The 19,966-nt window shown below is 47.0% G+C and overlaps 1 protein-coding gene across 1 annotated transcript in view; it reads right to left on the reverse strand.

Annotated features, from left to right (window-relative positions):
• The window catches only part of LOC140405658 (uncharacterized), a 70,062-nt gene extending 51,554 nt beyond the window's left edge, over positions 1-18,508 (reverse strand). Inside the window, exon 1 of the mRNA XM_072494183.1 lies at positions 18,477-18,508. Coding sequence (XP_072350284.1) covers positions 18,477-18,485 — 9 coding nt within the window. The 5' untranslated portion in view covers positions 18,486-18,508. The remainder of the gene's footprint in view (positions 1-18,476) is intronic.
• Positions 18,509-19,966: the final 1,458 nt, after the last annotated feature.

The following is a 19,966-nucleotide window of genomic DNA, read 5'->3' on the forward strand; positions in this document are numbered from 1 at the left end:
TGACATTAATTTGAATCTAATGAGTGCTCATTAAACAGCAGGCTGCCAGTAACCCATCAGGCTTTCCAACCTTGCATCATGCCAGTGTTAAATTACATCAGATTTCAGACCTGATTGATAAAGAATGACGTGCACAGGGCTGTCCTCATTCACAACATACAAAGCCTATCTGCCAAAGTGCTGTACTGTTCCTGTTGTGCTGTACACCACTCTGCCAGGGCAGACTGATTCCTTCCCCAGTCTCCATTCCCAGCTGGTTTTCATGAACAGCAACATGCTGTTGGACCCAAGGACCATCCTGTGGAACTGACTCGGGTCAATACTGCGCCTGAGACTGGAGAATGCGGAGATCTCCTTTCCCTCCCCGGTGCCACACAGCAGTGTGTACCTGGACAGAACTGTGCTGCGGAACTCACGCAGCCACCGCAACAAAGGTTCGAAGTTCAACCCTACCGCCATGTCTGGATGCAGCCCCGATGCCCGCAGCAGAAGCAGCGGCAGCCTGCTGACTGCTACGTCCTGATGCCCATGATGAGCTTGGCGGACATCCTCTGGTAGCCCAAGCCCTGGAGGGGCCCTGCTCAGGGGCAGAAGCGCCCTTGGCGGCTTATGTTGCTGGAGTTGGTGTGGGCACAGGCAGGGGGGACCTGAGCAACTGCACACCCTTGGAGTGTCTTGAGTGAAGGCGCTAGGGTGTTCAGCTGACCGTCATCCTCCATGTGGATGCCAGAGGACCCTGGCATTACTCCTGCAGGAGATGGAGCACCTGGAGGGAGGTCAAAGTGTCTCGTCCCCATGTCACCCATATTCTGATGATGCCCACATGAATGTGTGTCCATGGAGTGCATAGCCGAGGGCAAATCCAGCAGGACCTGTTGGACCAAGGTCTCCAGACTGGTTGCCAACCTTCCCCTGGTGGCCTCGAGGTGCTCATTTGTCGGAGCCACAACATCAGACAGAACATGAACGGACTTCTGCGTCACGCACTCTTGTCTGCTGAGTGACTGTCAAATTTCAGCCAGATGTACCTCTGCATTTCCACCAGGGAGCTGGCAGCCAATTCCACAGGCTCATCACCTGCCTGGGATTGGGCGGCTGACTGTTCTCCAGCACCCTTCCGAGAGCCTGAGACCTGGGCTATCCCTGATTCCGACTGCTGCAGGGATTGTCAATGAAGTGTTCCTTGGAGAGTGGCCCCAAGTCTAACCTTTAATTGGACCCCACTGTGATGGTTCTTCCCGAGCCTCTCATCCTCAGCCATGCTTGGGAGCCTCGGAGAACTGTTGGGCTGGATCGCTGGCTGTGGTCATAGTCATAAAGTCATAGAGGTCTACAGTACAGAAAAAGCCCTTCGGCCCATCATGTCTAGCCTACTAAAATCAACGACTTAGCTATTCTAATCCCATTTTCCAGCACTTGGCCAATAGCCCTGTGTGCCTTGGCATCGCAAGTGCACATCTAAATACTTTTTAAACTGTTATGAGGGTCTCTGCCTCCACCACCCTTTCAGGCTGCGAGTTCCAGACTCCCACCCCCCTTTGGGTAAAAATGTTTTTTCTAACACCCCCTCTAAACCTCCTGCCCCTTACCTTAAACCTATTCCCGCTGCCTCAGAAAGGCAGCCAGCATAATTAAAGACCCCTCGCACCCCGGACATACTCTCTTCCACCTTCTTCGGTCAGGAAAAAGATACCAAGGTTTGAGGTCACGTACCAACCGACTCAAGAACAGCTTCTTCCCTACTGCCATCAGACTTTTGAATGGTCCTACCCTCGTGTTAAGTTGATCTTTTCTCTACACCTTGCTATAACTGTAACATTATATTCCGCAGTCTCTCCTTCCTTCCCTATGTACGGTATGCATTGTCTGTACAATACAGCATGCAAGAAACAATACTTTTCACTGTATACTAATACGTGTGACAATAATAAATCAAATCAAATATTCTCTGGTCATCGATTCCTCCAACAAGGGGAGTCTAGTCTATCTAAGGCCTTCATAATTTTATACATCGCTATAATATCCCCCACCTCAGTCTCCTCTGCTCCAAGGAAAACAACCCCAGTCTATCCAATTTCTCTTATAACTAAAACATCCTGATGAATCTCCTCTGCACCCTTTCCAGTGCTATCACATCCCTCCTATAATGTGGATTCCAGAACTGCACACAATTCTCTAACTGCGGCCTAGCCAACGTTTTATTCAGTTCCAGTGTAACCTCCCTGCGCTCAAACTCTATGCCTCAGCCAATAAAGGCAATGTGCCTTCTTAACCACTGTATCCACCTGCCCTGCTACCTTAAGGGACCAGTGTATATGGACACCAAGATCCCTCTGATCCTCGGTGCTTCCCAGTGACCTGCTGCTTATCGTGCAGTCCCTTCCCTTGTTTATCCTGCCCAAGAGCATCAACTCGCACTTACCTGGATTGAATCCCATTTGCCACTTATCAGCCCATCTGGCCAGCCATCTATATCCTCTTGTAATCTAAGCTATCCGCCTCACTATTTACCACCCATCAATTTCCATATAATTCGCAAACTTACTGATTAACCCTCCTACATTCAGATCTAAATAATTTGAATAAACCACAAACAGCAAGGGCCCCAATACTGACCCCTGCGGGACCCCACTGGACACAGGCTTCCACTCAGAAAAACACCCCTCCACCATCACCCTCTGCTTCCTGCCACTCACCCAATTCTGGATCTAAATTTCCTTGGATCTCATGGGCTCTTTGCTATCAAAAGCCTTGCCGAAGTCTAAGTAGACTACATCAAATGCATTGCCCTCATCTACACACCTGGTCACTTCTTTGAAAAATACAACCAAGTTAGTCAGACATGACCTCCTCTTGGCAAAACAATGCCGACTGTTCTTGATTAATCCCTGCCTCTCCAAATACAGATTAATTCTGTCTCTCAGAGTTTCTCCCAATTGTTTTCCCACCACTGAGGTTAGACTGGTCTCCTGGTACCCGAAAAATATAAAACACCATGTGGATCAGCTAAAGCGAATTCAGAGTACACTGCATTCAATGTGAATTTCAGGATTCGGTGAAATGATGGGGCTGAGATCTGTAATAGTTTGTTGTGAGAGGCCGAGCTTGGTGTTGCCACAGGATCGATCCTGGCCCTCGCCGACGAGCTCTGCAGCAGCCTCTTCGAACTCGGTGAGTGTGCGTGTCTCTGCCGCCCTCAACCGGTCTTGGCTCACTCGTTGTGAACACGTTTGGCCTGTATGGAGACTAAAGAAAGACGCGATCAGAGGGCATGGAAGGAAGGTTGGCTGAAGCGCATGTCCCCTGTGTGTGATGCACTGTATCCAGAAGGGTCAGAGAATGGAGCGTCAGCAACAAGACAGATGGGATGGTGGTGTTGGCAAAGTCTTGTTGAGAGTACGTGTTCATAAGTGTCCCCCGCTAATGGATGTGTGAGATCTGTGAAGAGAGTGGCTGTGCGAGTACATGATGCCAAGCTGAGAGTTTTATAGTAGAGGGAGCTGCAAGAGGACGTACCCTGGCTGAGCAGATTTAGATCATTCATCCACTTCCTGCACTGGATGGCACTTTGTGAATGGGTGGCAGCCATGATGACCTGCAGGGCAATGGCCTCCAAGAGAGGTGAGGTTTGTGTGCTTTCTAGAGCCATCCCCTGGGTTGAGCACATGCCAGTGGGCCCAGTCCCCGCAAATAAGGGCCTCAAGGGCCCTGGCATGGAAAGCTGGTACAGGCTACTTCTTGGGCTGCTAGCCTTTTCTTTCTGGATGGCTGGCATCCCACGCGGTCTGGTGAAGGCAGGCAGGCTGGATAGAGCGATATGCGCATGCTGGACTGGTGTTTAAACATGGCGCTGGGACCATAGAACTCGCCAGCTGACAATGAGTGGAAAATCAACTGCCTGCCGCCCACCAGAGGATTTAGAGGGGAATGTGCATGTGCATAATTGATGAGCTTTCAAGCGCAGAACCTAGCCGCGATCTTGCTATTCTGGCCAGCAGGGAAGGTGTCGCCGGAGCCACCCGCCACAGCACTTGGTTAAGGTTCAGTGGATGCATTTCTGTGAGAACTGTATTCTGTTGAGTCACGTTATAACCACATCTGGGTTCTAAACAGATATCCCACCTTTTGTAAAGACATGAAAATTTAAGGGGATCAATACAATAGTACAGTAGCAAGTAACCATGTTATGATCCTTGAGGCATGCAATCACTTTACTAAACAGTGGGCAGTAAAGTGTCAGGAAAGAAAAGTAGTTTTAAATAATCTATATTTGTATTTGTGGGTATTATAAATATGCTATAACTTTAATAAGTTTAACTTTGTGTTTCTGTATCAGAAAGGGTTAAAACTTTAGTTAGCTTCATGTTAAGCAAAGGTGCCTACATGCCTGTGGGTTTTGGTCACTTTAAACGGCACCTGCATCGTAATTAAACGGTTATGACATGAAAACAACAGGGTTTAAAGGAAGACTAGGCTGTTGCTTAGCAACCCAGGGCCCACTCTTTGTTAGAAAGATCTTTTGAATTTAGTTTTAAGCTGGACCCAGAGGAGATGGACAGGATCAGGGAGCTGCAAAAGAACAAAAGAATGTCCAGACGCCAGGAGGTTGGGACAAAAAGAATCTCTCAGGAAGAAAGTTAAGTTCAAGAAACAAAGAACAAGAAGTTGAACAAGGTCCTGTTGGGTGAAGTTAAAGTTAAAAGCAGAGAAAGTGCTCTGAGTTAAAGAGACAACTGCAAGAACTAGATTTAAAGTAAGAAGCCAGACATCCAAGGTAGATTAAAAGTGTAGTGACACCTTGTGCAGCCTGAGAAGCAGTGGCATTATGTCGGCATGGCTGGATACCTGAGAGATTGTGTGAAAGCTTGAATGCAAATGGCAATTCAAGGCAGAGGAATACTGAAAGGCGAGATTAAAATCCTGGAAGTGGATCCTTGGTGAAGGCACCTGAGATAAAGCTTTGTTTGGAAGAAAATTGCAAGGTGTGTTCTTTTTGCTTTTGTTTGGAAGTCAGATTCCAGTGAGATCAATTGGCTCAGTGTGAGAAACATCTGGGGGATTTGATGAGAAATTCACAGTAATTGTATTAAATGGCATCTGCCACTTGGTTTTAAAGTTTGATGTGACTGACCATAGTTGACCTGCTGGTTTACATGGGCTGTGTACTTACTGAGAACATTGTAGTATAAGATATATTTTGTAACTCTAATCAAGGGAACAACATCCAAATAGATTTTTATTCAATTCAAATAGCCACTGTAAGGTTAAATGACCAATAAGGACAGGTATTAACCCAGCAGGTTGGGATTTAATCAAGGGATTCAGTTGGTTTAATATATTGAATAGCAGATACCCAGTAGTTAGTTGTAAGCTGAACTCTAATTCAGGGTCCACGATTGTTTATAGGAGGTGGTTTGCAGTAATGGATGAAGGAGGAGGGATTTCAGTATATGTGGAGAGGGTGGGATTATTCTCCCAAGAAGACAGATGTCCTAAATCATAAAACTTGTAACCTGCGTTATCCTAAAAATCTGTGTACATCTGTGAATATATAGGTGGGGTGAAGGAGTATCATAGTCAATCTTTTCATGTTGAATACATGTTCTATTCTTCTTTTTATTATTAAGGGGCAATTTAGCGTGGCCAATCCACCTTCCCTGCACATCTTTGGGTTGTGGGGGTGAGACCCACACAGACACGGGGAGAATGTGCAAACTCCACACGGACAGTGACCCGGGGCCAGGATCGAACCCAGATCCTCAGTGCCGTGAGGCAGCAGCGCCAACCACTGCGCCTCCGTGCCGCCCCCAAATACATCTTTTATTCTCTTGTTGAATTTTAATTGACAGTCCTGTGACTGTTCATTCAAGTCTCTAATCAGAAAAATAAAAGTTACAAAGGGTTCCGTTCTGGGACCTGACTGTCCAGTCATAATATCAGCTGGGAACATAACAGAAGATTTTTGCTGATTGTGGTGACGGCAAACCGCCAGTATGTACATGACCGCTGATAGGAAACCCAATGGAATTTCTATTTTAGATTCATGACATCTGTAAATTCTATCTATAACCTCTCAAAAAGCATAGGGGGACTTTTTAAACTTGACTCCCAAGTGGCAATGTAGTTTGCACACCCATTATAAAATTGCCCAATCTACATTCCGTTGATTGTGGTGCGATCACTATTCGGCCAGTTTTGCAAAGGCAGGATGATGTACTCAGCCACAAAATAAAAATATTTCTGCTTGTTGTGCCTGTACAAACCTGTCAACAAAACCTTACCCCTGTTGCCACTACATCACACTTTGGTATCATTTTGTTTTAACCATAATTCCTCTGTGGACAGTTGTACTGGAAATTGCCTCTATTAATATGTCTCGTGCCATCACTGTAAGATCTAGCTAACAAAGGGCTTTTCCACACAAATTGTTCAGAAAAGTCTTTGTGATGATCATCTTTTTTCCTCAGTTACTGAAATTTCTGGTGTCCAACATTAAAACAAAACTTTTAAGAAATGTATTTTCTAGTGGAACTCACTTCATTCGGCCATTCAGCCTGTAGTGCATCTTTGAAAGAGCCAGCCAATTCCAATTACTCCCATTCCCTTGCACAATCCCCAGAACCTAGCAAATTATGCCATTATGTATTTAATCAATTCCTTTTGGAAAGTTATTGCTGAATCTCCATCCTTCAGACAGTATATACTCGATAACAAGCCACATAAAGAAATTCTTGTCATCTTGCCTCTTTTGCCAATTACCTTAAATCTATGCCTTTTGGTTAATGACCCTCACGTTAATTTATTTTTATTTTGAGTCTATCAAGGTTTTTAATGATTTTGAACATCTCCGTCTTCTCGGGAGAATAAGCCCACTGTCTCCACACATACTGAAATCCTTCCTCAATGTTCCATTCCTGTAAACCACCTCTTCTATAAACAATCATGGACCCCTTAATTAGATTTCAGTCTAGAACTAACTAATAATCTTTATGAGTGTCACAAGTAGGCTTACATTAACATTGCAATCAAGTTACTGTGAAAATCCCCTAGTCGCCACACTCCGGCGCCTGTTCGGGTACACAGAGGGAGATTTCAGAATGTCCAAGTCAGCTAACAAGCATGACCTTCGGGACTTATGGGATGAAACCTGAGCACCCGGAGGAAACCCACGCAGACACGGGGAGAACGTGCAGACTCCGCACAGACAGGGACCCAAGCCGGCAATCGAATCTGGAACCCTGGCACTGTGAAGCAACAGTGCTAACTACTGTACTACCATACCTACTGGGTATCTGTTATTCAATATATTGAACCAACTGAACCCCTTGATTAAATCCCAAACTGTGATGCGATGCTGGGTTAGTACCAGTTCTTATTGATCATATTACCTTACAATGGCTTTTTGAATTGAATAAAAATCTATTTGGGTGTTGTTTGCTTGATTAGATTCCAGCCTGTGACTCAGCTGTGTATCGTTGTTCTATATATAAACCCCTGCAATCTGATGACTAGATTCCAGCCTGTAACTGGCTCCTTGAGTTACTGTTATTCTATATCCAAAATAATCTGAGCCCTTTGATTAGATGTAAGGCTTGAGAACTGACTCCTGGATATCTGTTATTCTGTTTACAAACCAGGTTAAAATCGTGCAACACGGATGGAGCCATTCTGCCCACTGTGCCTCTTTAAAAGATCCATCGAATTAATACCACTTTGCTCTGCTTTCAAGTACATATACGTTGAATTTCCTATTGAAATTTCCTATTGAATCTACTTCCACCACTCTTTTAGGCAGTATATTCCAGGTCATAATAACTCTCTCCATAAAAAAACATTCTTCTCATCTCCGCGGTTCGGAAAACAAAGGTAATTCAAAGGATTGAGATTTGGTAAAAAATTAGAAATAAGGCATGGTTTGAAGTGGGTTTAATTTAATGGAAGGAAGGGTAAAACCTATAGATAGATTCATCCTGTACAAGGGTGTTCGTGTGTGTGGGGTTTGCTCAATTTAAACAATGTTTTTTTTGTGCTGAAAGAGGGTTATGAAAAGTAAGTAATCTAGCAGGAGCCTATGACCTTCACCTAGCAATTATGGGCCCTTTTAAGGTAGGAAAGCTTTTGAGTTTTACTTTTTAGCTGAATTTGTTGGCAATTGAAGATAAGACACCGGGAAGTGAACATCTCTCAGCTCTGCGAGGAAAAGAAAAACTGGACAGGACAAAGGAGGCTGCAAAGAGGCAGACCCCAAAGAATCAGATAAAGTCCAGACAGCCATGGAATTGGGATAGAAAGAATGTCTTAAGAAGAAGGAAGTGAAGAGAACAGATACCAAGGAATTGTTCAGGGGAATTCAAGGGAAAAGCAGATAAAGTGTTCTGATTTACAGAGAGATCTGCAGTAACCAGATTTAAAGTGGAAAAGCAGACTTCAGGGGCGAGATTTTCCGACCCCCCGCCGGGTCGGAGAATCGCCGGGGGCTGGCGTGAATCCCGCCCCCGCCGGTTGCCGAATTCTCCACCACCGGATATTCGGTGGGGTCGGGAATTGCGCCGCGCCGGTTGGCGGGCCGTCCCCCGTGATTCTCCAGCCCGGATGGGCCGAAGTCCCGCCGCTAAAATGCCTGTCATAGAATAGAATCATAGAAGTTTACAGCATGGAAACAGGCCCTTCGGCCCAACCAGTCCATGCCGCCCAGTTTTTACCATTAAGCTAGTCCCAGTTGCCCGCACTTGGCCCATAACCCTCTATACCCATCTTACCCATGTAACTATCTAAATGCTTTTTAAAAGACACAATTGTACCCGCCTCTACTACTACCTCTGGCAGCACATTCCAGACACTCACTACCCTCTGAGTGAAGAAATTGCCCCTCTGGGCCCTTCTGAATCTCTCCCCTCTCACCTTAAACCTATGCCCTCTAGTTTTAGACTCCCCTACCTTTGGGAAAAGATGTTGACTATCTACCTTATCTATGCCCCTCATTATTTTATAGACCTCTATAAGATCACCCCTAAGCCTCCTACGCTCCAGGGAAAAAAGTCCCAGCCTCTCCTTATAACTCGAACCATCAAGTCCCGGTAACATCCTAGTAAATCTTTTCTGCACTCTTTCTAGTTTAATAATATCCTTTCTATAATAGGGTGACCAGAACTGCACACAGTATTCCAAGTGTGGCCGTACCAATGTCTTGTACAACTTCAACAAGACGTCCCAACTCCTGTATTCAATGTTCTGACCAATGAAACCAAGCATGCCGAATGCCTTCTTCACCACCCTGTCCACCTGCGACTCCACCTTCAAGGAGCTATGAACCTGTACTCCTAGATCTCTTTGTTCTATAACTCTCCCCAACGCCATACCATTAACTGAGTAGGTCCTGGCCTGATTCGATCTGCCAAAATGCATCACCTCACATTTATCTAAATTAAACTCCATCTGCCATTCGTCGGCCCACTGGCCTAATTGATCAAACTTACTAACCATGCCTCCTAAATTCTCATCCAAATCATTAATATAAATCACAAATAACAGTGGACCCAGCACCGATCCCTGAGGCACACCACTGGTCACAGGCCTCCAGTTTGAAAAACAACCCTCTACAACCACCCTCTGTCTTCTGTCGTCCAGCCAATTTTGAATCCAATTGGCAACCTCACCCTGGATCCCGTGAGCTTTAACCTTCTGCAACAACCTACCATGCGGTACCTTGTCAAAGGCTTTGCTAAAGTCCATGTAGACAACGTCTACTGCACTGCCCTCATCTACCTTCTTGGTCAAAAAACCACCTACTTTACCGGCGGGACAAGGCGGCGCGGGCGGGCTCCGGGGTCCTGGGGGGTGCGGGGTGATCTGGGGTGCCCCCACGGTGGCCTGGCCCGCGATCAGGGCCCACCGATCCGCGGGTGGGCCTGTGCCGTGGGGGCACTCTTTCCCTTCCACCTTCGCCACGGTCTCTACCATGGCGGAGGCGGAAGAGACTCCCTCCACTGCGCATGGGCGGGAATGCCGTCAGCGACCGCTGATGCTCCCGCGCATGCGCCGCCCGGAGATGTCATTCCCGCGCCAGATGGCGGGCACCAAAGGCCTTTTCCGCCAGCTGGCGGGGCGGAAATTCGTCCGGCGCCGGCCTAGCCCCTTAAGGCTGGGGCTCGGCCCCCAAAGATGCGGAGGATTCCGCACCTTTGGGGCGGCGCGATGCCCGACTGATTGCGCCGTTTTGGGCGCCAGTTGGCGGACATCGCGCCGTTTCCGGAGAATTTCGCCCCAGAGGTAAATCAAATGTTTGGTGCTATCTGAATAGAGTCTGGGAGTCGATAGTTAAAGCAATTGTGAACAATTGGTGCAACAATCAAGACAAAGAAATCCTGAAGGGGGAGTTGTAAAACCTGGATGCTGGATTCCTTGTTAAAAGTGGAGTGGAAGCTTTGTTTTAAAGTGTAGTTTGGAAAACTTGGGGGGTAAATTTATCAATACAAACAGCTGAGGAAAAGATTTGAAAGTATGTCTTTTTGAAAGTAGAATTTGAACTCACTGTGGAAGCCGGAGTTCAGTGAGACAAGGTGGTTCACAGTATAGGAATCATCTGGGGGGACTTTGAGGAGATATCTGCATTCCTATGACACCCTGGGCCCCACCCAGAGCCGCAACATAGTTGAAATTAACTTTTACTTTAAATTACCCAAAGTCATCGGCTGCCCAATAACTACAATCACCAGGTTTGTAAATTTAAACTCAATTAACTTTTTGTTATTAACAGTTAAATAGTTAAATAGGCAACACATACAACTGGTTAACTGCTATCTAATCTCTAACCCCCTCCCCCACCTTTAACTTAACCCACACGTGCACAGACAAACAAACACAGAGGGAAAAGAGGGGTGGAAAATAACGATGAAAGTCAAAGGATAAGAGTCTTTGTTTCGGTTGGACATTTTCCAGTTCGTTTCTTCTTCAGTCTAGGCTTTCAGGCGGATGTTATCTTTTCTTTCAGTTTGTGATGGTTATCACTGTCGACTCACAGAAATAGCAAGCAGACAGCATTCGAAAGAGAGAGAGAAAGCTTCTTCTTTGAGGGTCCAGAAGCTTCTGCCTTCAGACAGTAGGCAGCAGAATAGAGAGAAAACTGCTTCTACCTCAAGTGTCCAATGGCTTCTCTGCTGGGTTCTCTCTGAAAAACACCACCCGACAGGAACCAATCACTGTCGGTTTTTAGGCAGAATACTGTCCCTGTCCAATCCATTGGCCACCAGCCAACCTGTCAAAACAAATCCCTCCAATCTCTTGGGTGCTCAAAATACAAAACTTGATAACACAGTGTGTTATTTTGACACTTTTGAGTTCCTTACTTCCTCTGCTTGACTTAAAAATGTCTCCATTCACAATCCATGGACCAAAAATGATAAAATAAAATAAATAGGAACTAAGGGAATCGACAGGAAGAGCCCTTACAACATTCAATTGGCTTCAGAGTGGAGAATGTATTTAACCACAGCCAGTCTGTGTGCTTAAAGAGACTTTGTGTAACTGAGACCATTGTAGCTTAAGAGATACTTTGTGACCTTAAAATCTGTGTATATTTGTCAAGATAAGGAGGAACTAAAGGAGCATTGTATCACAATCAAAGTTTTATATTTAATTTTTTTTCCTGTTTTTAAAACTCATCAGCAGTCCTGTCACTCTGTTCCTCCGCGTTTTCTAAAAAAAAGTAAATGTTGTGGCCTTTTGAGGCAGGGTTCCATTCTAAAATCTTCCCGTCCAGTTATAATACCAACTGGGATTGTAACACCCCATTGCCTCTTTTGCCAATTACCTTAAATGTGTGCCCTCTGGCCACTGGCCCTCTGGGAAGTACCTCCTGCCAGGTATCTGCTCTTATCAAAACCCCCCTCAGAATTTTGAACACCTTTATTAAATCTCTGCACCACTGAGAACAACTTCCGCTTTTCTAATTTCTCCACAGAATACATAACACATCACCCCTCAGCCCTGGTACCTTCTGATCTCATCCATTGGATTTCAGATTGTAAATCATGCCTTGGTCATCTTTTGTTCTTTGTAGCAATAGAATCTCATCTGCAGTGATGCAAATACCTCCATTGATCCACCACAACAGCTTTGTTTGGTAATAAATAACGGCAATCCATGCAGCTCCTATGCTTGTGAACACTAACAGAATAACCTATCTTGCAACATGACCCCAGCTGATTTGGAATTGATATGGGATGGGTAAGCCTTTGACTTTCTGGGACTACTTCAGCCTTCATTGAGATACATCTTTGTTGCGTGCCGCTCTGTTTGTAGCCATGGTCCTCCGTGTCATGCTGTATTAGCCTGTGTTTAAGATTCTGGGCATGATCATGTTGCGCCTGGCACTGATCTGGATGTGCTGGGTAAACAGGGGAAAAGGCAAGTTTTGTGCCAGGCACGAACCAGTTTGAAATTTACCTGGCCTCTCCCGATGGCCAGCTCCTGATCTCGCCCAAATATGGCAAGCATATCAGTCACCCCCATCTCATGAGTGAGATTAAAGTCAAATGTACCGGGAACTAACCAACTGCCCAGCAAGAAATTACCCGGGCATCGTTTAGTATTCCTTTTTAAAAACGTGAAGCTGGCCTCGACGGCTGCTGAGGGGAAGTGAGGAGGTGAGTAGCCGTTTCCATTTTCTGGCATACAGCTCAAGGGCACAGGGGCCGCTGGCCCAGTGCTGGGGGGGGGGCTCATGGGGGCTGGGCTTGGTTGGAGGGCTGAAAGGTTCTAGGTTGGCGGTCGCTCCTGGGCAGGGGGATGAGAAGCTTGAGTCTGTGAGGTCTTCAAGCCATCTTTAAATATTGTGGAGACCCATAACAGGGACAGCTATAGCTGCTGCCTGTCTGTCCCACCAAACACTTCCACGGACAGAGCTCTGCTCTTGATTCTATGCTGAAAGTAACTTTAACTCCCTCTAACTGTGAGCAGCCTCTAGCTTCACAGCTGAAGGCTGTTGCAAATGAGGAATTGGCATGGTTAGCCGTGAGAGCACTTCACACTCTTCAATTCTCAAGTGGTTTCTCGAGGGCACACATGCCATGTCTCAGAGATTAGTGCACAGCATTTAAATCAAGCTTGGAAGTCTGAACACTGTGCCTGAACTCTGGGAGTGTCAACACCATAGAGGCAGCTGCCAACAATTAAGCATTAAAGAGCAGGGCTTCAGCACTGGGGATATTTTGACGACCAAAGGGTAAGTGTGTGGATCAGGGGAGGGCACCTAAGCACGGTTGCCCTTATGTTCCTGGCACAGGTCGAGTCTAGGGGCTCCTGATGTGGCCGGGAGTGAGTGTGCAGAGCAAGGTTTGCCAGCGCAACTGGCTTGCTGGGAGAAGGCAGGACACATAAGGGTGGGGGAGACTAGGGTGAATTGAGGGTTCCGGGATGGAAGCCTGAACTGATTGTCGGCCTATCTCCTTCTCCAATTCCTTACAGATACCAAAACAAATGGTGATGTTGGTCCCACAGCCATTGCGTAGCTGGTGGAAGCCCAGGCAGCCAGACGCCAGAGGAGGCAACAGTGACGACACGGGCTGGAGGCGGCGTGCAGGGGGCCATCGCACACCCTGAAGACCTAGCCGCCCATCAGGCCGAGGAGGAACCCAGAGGTGGACCTCAGCGATGGCACAAGATGGATAGGCGTTGTTGGTCTTTCAATTAGATGATGGACAGCATGTGGCGCAGGAGACTCCATCGCAACAAAGAGACAGTGCAGCACCTGTGCCACATCTTCACGGACTGGTACCCTGTGGAGGAGGCAACTCCCCCCAGTGGCCATGAATGTCACTGCAGCCCTGAACATTCATACAACTGGCTTATTCCAGGATTCGAGCAGGGACCTATGTGGAATTTCATTGGGCCCATGCTGGCCCCAGTACTGTCACTGAGTGGTGCATCGGACTGCTCAAAATGTGGTTCCGATGCCTGGACCACTAGGTGGTGCCCTGCAGTGCACCCCCCAGAGGGTCTCCTGCTTTGTGCTGGTCTCCTGTGCCCTCCACAACCTGGCACAGCAGCAGGGCGACATGCTAGAGGGAGAGGAGGAGGGGCATGTGGCCTGGTCTGAGGAGGAGGAGGAAGACCAGGAGGGGCTGGTGGATGTGCCTTGGGAGGAGCCATAGGAGGAAATGGAGCATGGAGGACAGGCAAAGGTCCAACATGGCCAGGGAGGCCCTCACCCTCACCAGATTCTCATAGGATAATGCTGAGTCCATCACCGCATTTGTCCATCCCTCTTTCCACCTCCAATCCCCCTCCCCCATTTCCCTCCTTTCCCTATCCCCATTCCCCTCCTTCCCCATTCCACCATTTCCCCCTTCCCCGCATCCTTCCAGATACAGTGACTATGACAGCTGCATGCTGTCAATTGAATAGAGGAATAGATGGTTGCAGGGACATCAATATGCAGATCGTGAAATGTGCGATGACTCAGGACAATCAAGATTCTAAGTTTTGATACAGGGCCATTGGATCAAAGGCAATGTGGTTGTGACTCTAAGAATATGTTGCTTAGAATGCAGCTGGTCTATTGCAGATAGTTTGGTCTTGTATAATGGAAAGAAGTCATTCATGGGCCAATGGGCCCTTGTCATTAAACAGCATGTGGGCTAACTCACATTGTGCAATACTGAGGGAGATTCATTCCATTCAATAATCAGTGCCTGGGGATGTGTTGCAGGATGAAATCTGGTTTACATGGAAAATTATTAAGTTAACATTTTGCAGCTGATATTTCAGCCCAATGCTAATGCTGAATTCTGTGCTTGCCCCACATTTGAATTCTCAATTTCTTTCCTGAGTGGGGTGGCAGACGGTTCCAGCACCGCCTCTCCCGCTGGCTGGATGGCATGAAATCACGCCCAAATTTGTGCATGGTGCCTCATTAATTATGCATGAGCGAGCATCTCTCCGAATCACTTGGTGGGTCGGGAGCCGATTCATCCAGCCACTGTCAGCTGGCATGTTTGAAGGTCTGCGTACTTTTTGAAAATGCCAGTCCAGCACACTCATGTCACGCTCTCCAGTCCACCTGTCTTCATGAAACCGTACAGGATGTCCAGAACCGAGAGGCAAAAGGCTAGCAGCCTCAAGAGAACAGTACGGTAGCTAGCACAATTGCTTCACAGCTCCAGGGTCTCAGGTTCGAATCCTGGCTTGGGTCACTGGCTGTGTGGAGTCTGCACGTTCTCCCCGTGTGTGCGTGGGTTTCCCCCGGGTGCTCCGGTTTCCTCCCACAGTCCAAAGATGTGCAGGTTAGGCGGATTGGCCGTGCTAAATTGCCCTTAGTGTCCAAAATTGCCTTTAGTGTTGGGTGGGGTTACTGGGTTATGGGGATAGGGTGGAGGTGTGGGCTTGGGTAGGGTGCTCTTTCCAAGAGCCGGTGCAGACTCGATGGGCCGAATGGCCTCCTCCTGCACTGTAAATTCTATGATTCTATGATTTATACCCAAATTCAACCACCAGGCCCTCAAGATCTTGATTCAACGAATCTTGGCGCCGAGGCACGTCCTCTACATGGGGAAGGCTCCAAGAAGCTCAGCAACCTCACCTCTCCTACCCGGGAGGACATTGCCCTGGAGGTAGGGACCGCTGGCAACCAGCAGCATCACGCAGCGCAGGAAGCTGACACGTGATCTCAAACGCTCCGCTAGAGTAAATCCTGTCTCAACTCCCTCCAGTATCAAACTCTCAAATGGTATCATGTACTCCAATGATGACTCTCTTCATCCATACATGGGAGAAACATATTCTTTCACAGACACTTTAACAGCACTACGATCCCATCTGTCTAATTGTTTACAGTCCGTCCTCTAGTCCTTCTGGGCGAGGACTCACATCTTTGCATAGCCAGATCGTGAGGAGCTCAGCAAACAGTGACCCTGGGAGAAGCCGTCGCTGGTGCGTGTTGCAGAGAGCAACCTGAGCGATCCACGCATTTGAATTCACATTGAAGGCCTATGGTCTCCTCCATGAGGGAGCGTGTGGAGCTGTGATCAATGTTGTACCTCTCCTCGGCACGAGTCTGAGGGCGATACACCAGAGATTGGTTCAGTGGGTAGCCCTCATCCCCAGCAGCCACCCAGCAGATGTTCTGGATCCAGTTGGTTCTGGTGAAAATTTCCACCTTCCTCCCGAGCCCATCCCCTCGAGGTGTCCATGCTCCACGTGGGCCTCTACCCCACCTGGGGTTTGCGTGCATCCGCTTCCAGTAAATAATGTGATATCCCTTTGAGCACCTTGTTAGTGAGTGCCTTGTCAGGGTCCAGCTTCCCTCCCCTGCGTCTTTTCTCATCCTTCCATTGTTGGTCAGCCTCATCCACCTTCTTGCAGCTCTGCCTGCCATCATGCCCCCTTGCTCTTTCCCACCCCACCATTGCACAGCCCTCCTTCCACATTGCCCCCTCCCTTTGACTTCACCTATTGGGAGTGGAGGATCCATGAGTCCCACAGTACAGTGATGACCACAAAGACCAGCTCGGCACGGAGCTGGAGGGCACAAACCGGTCTGCCCCCAGCAGAGTGGCATTCAGTGCAACAGGAGTGGCGCAGATAGGCGGGCTATATATGTTGCACTCACCTCCAAGTCTCAAGTGAACTGTGGTCAGCCTTATTGTTCTTTTTCAAATGGTTTGAGGCCAATGTGATTCCCGCTGATTTCCCAATCCAAGATTGGAAGGCCTGATGAGATTTTGGCAAGCAGCTCTTTTAATGAGAATTCATAAGATGCAAATGGATTTCACAACGCCAGGCAGCAGGATAACCAACCCGTCGTTAACCTGTGTTACGACACCCTGGGCACGGTCAATTCCAGCCCACAGACCCCAGAGTCCCACCATAAGTGAATTAACCAATAATTCGTATTTTCCGAAGATTTTTAACCCTTGGCTGCCCAATGAGTTACAGACACCAGATTGATAAGTAAAATATTAACAAGCTATGTACTAATAAAAAGGAAAAAAGATGAACATAAAACAAAATAACAGGATAACCGTTTACCAAATCCCAAGATACCATCCCACCCTCTACCCAGGCACACACAAGACAGGCACTAGGCAAGTGTCGGTGAGGAATAAAATAAAACAGGGGTTAAAGGGGTAGGTCTGAGATAAGTCTTTACTACTGTGGTTACAGCCTCTGGGAAATAGGTTTACTTGAGAGGTTCAGGTTAGCGCAATTCCCTCCTTCAACCACCAGAGGATGTTTCACCTAAGAATTCCAGGCTGGTGCGATTCCGCTCTTTCGTCAGCAGGTGGTGCTAAGTCCGGGCAGTTCAGATGAGTGTAGTTCTCTGTGCCGGCCACCAGATGGTGCTGTACACAGGATGCTCAGATCCGTGCACTTCTGCCTTTCTGCCACCAGATGGAGCTTTCACCTCCCTGTGAGAACAATACAGCTCTGATCCTGGAGTCTAGCAGTTTTTAGTTGTCTGATTCCTCCGCAAAACTCTGGTGGTTTTATCACAAAGCCTCCCACTTTAAGCCTTAATTATTCAGCTCCTCCCAGCCCCTGACACACAGTTAGAAAGTTACTGATCGTTGGAAAAACTTGTATTCTCATATTCCAGATCTCTTTCCCAGTTCTGTTGCCTGTCTGTGCTCCTTTAACAGAGGAAAGTCTTCACAGATTTGGCGAGGATGCTTGTCAAAATCGTCCAGCAGAGAGCAAGAGGAAGAGAGAGGCAGTCCTCGGGATTCTTGCTCGCTGGCTTCTTAACAGAACTGCACAAAAGGTGGCACTCTCCAGAAGACCCGCATTCTCCCTTGAACGTTTCCGACTGGCTTCACCAACCAGAGGGCCCGATAGGAGAAGGTTGAAAATCCTATATGCACTGATTGGCAGCTTGCCATGTCCATCAAACGACATCACAGATTCTGTCACAGAACCTAAAGGGGATGTTTTCAGTTCAGCCCATCTGAAAAGGGTTTTCCCCCAGTGTCCAAAGACTACAATTGAAACAGAAATCCCAAGGTCTGCAGTAAATTTACAACAGCCAACCCGAAGAATGTGGATCAGAACAGGCAGCAGGACGGGCATTAAAGGGGAACGCAGGACAGACGGACAATATCCCAACACCTGCCATTTCAAACTGGTTTTACGCCGATGGTTTTCCGACTTCTCGTCTCCTGCTGGATTCTCTATCCCTCCCGCCACCAACCCCGCTGCTGGCGGGATGGGGGAATTCTGCCCCTAATGTTGCTAACTTTGGCCAAACAAAATCTTGGAGGTGCCATCACATGACCTGCTGCCCCTTCTGGTCAAACAGACTTTTCCGTCCCTAGCTTTCTAACAGAGCTTTTTAAAAAAACCTTTAAAAAAATTCCTCAAATAATCTATTCCCTGGAAATTGCTTTCACCAACACAGGAGACGAGGCCTTAATTCCTGTTGAGTCGAAGACAATGCTGGAGGATTGTCAAGCCTATCCACCCGCTACCCTTGCCCTCTCTACCTTGGCCATGTTTCCAATTGCGTTCGTTTCCTGCTGGTATCACCTTGTGTTTCTTGTTCTTGCTACATTACATGATAAACTTTGAAATATCCCCGCCACATCTTTTAACTGCATCACAAGCACTGATGTCACAGTAAAACCAGTGACGGTTCCAGTAGCAGCAGTCGTTTCCCTAGAAACACTCGAGGTGGTTGGCTCCTTGCAATTGGTTGAGAGCACAGATAAAGAGAAGAGAGGGCAGCAACATTAACGTTGATGTTTTCTGTTGCTGTAAATCTGATTTAACTGTTACAGGTATTTGTTCAAGCTGAAGTTATTACTACATGAACTGAAACTTGCACAACCACAAAACCCTGCATTTACATAGCACCTTTAAAACAATAAAACAACCCGAGGTGCTTTATCGGAGTTTAATCAAAATTTGACGGCGTCACTTAAGGGCATGTTAGCCAGATGGCCAAAATCTTGGTCAAAAAGGTAGGCTTCGTGGAGCATCCAAAAGGAGAAAGGCAGAGGTGGAGAGGTTTAAGGTGGAGATTCCATAACATAGGGTTTTGGCAACTGAAGGCATGGTCACTCTGATGGTCACTCAATGCTGGAGCGATTACAATCGGGTTGTATTGGTGAAATGCAGATATCTTGAGTGATGTGGGTCTGGAGGAGATTACAGAGAGGTGCCTGATAACAAGGGTGAGAACTTGAAGATTGAGGTATTGCTTTTTGGAAGCCAGTGTGGGTCAGTGAACACAGAAGAGGCAAGTGAGTGGGACTTGGTTAGGACATGGAGAGGAAAGATTTGAAAGACTTAAAATTTACAGAATATGGAAGGTTGACCAAGAGTGTTTTGGAATACAGTAGTCAGGGCTAAGGATAACAAAGGCATGGATGAGGGTTTCAATGACAGCTGAGCTGAGGAAGAGTTGGGTGATGTTAGAGAAGTTGAAATAGGTGGTCTTAGTGTTAATATAGATTGTGATGAGAAAATCATCTTTGGGTCAACTATAACACCAAAACAACCTTGTTCAGCCTCTGACAGCTGCCAGAGAGAGGGATGGGTGACACAGAGTGAAGACAATGGCTTCTTTATTTGCAATATTTACTTCCCAGCCTTTTGCTGGGGTTGGTTCCGGGCGCTGTGAGTAAAACGAAGAAGAGATACATGATTACCATGGATAATCACAAATCTTATAAATCATATGATAATGTATTTTGAATGAGGTTATGCAAAGCAACAGCATTGTACCATGATTACTATTGACCAATTAGATGTTCAAGCCGTGCACCTTTTATGAATTACCCAGAGGTTGAGGAGCCTATATTGCACTCTCCATGGCAACATCTTGGCTAACCAGAGTAGACTTGTTAACCTTTTTGACAGTAGTATAACCTGTTGTCATCATTTGAATTTTGGTATTCTTGTGTTCATCTTGTGTGAAAGACAAAAAGCGTTGGCAACATGTGTCTATTTCTAGCATAAGCCATATGTCAAA

Source organism: Scyliorhinus torazame, chromosome 2, assembly GCF_047496885.1.
Source record: "Scyliorhinus torazame isolate Kashiwa2021f chromosome 2, sScyTor2.1, whole genome shotgun sequence".
NCBI lineage: Eukaryota > Metazoa > Chordata > Chondrichthyes > Carcharhiniformes > Scyliorhinidae > Scyliorhinus > Scyliorhinus torazame.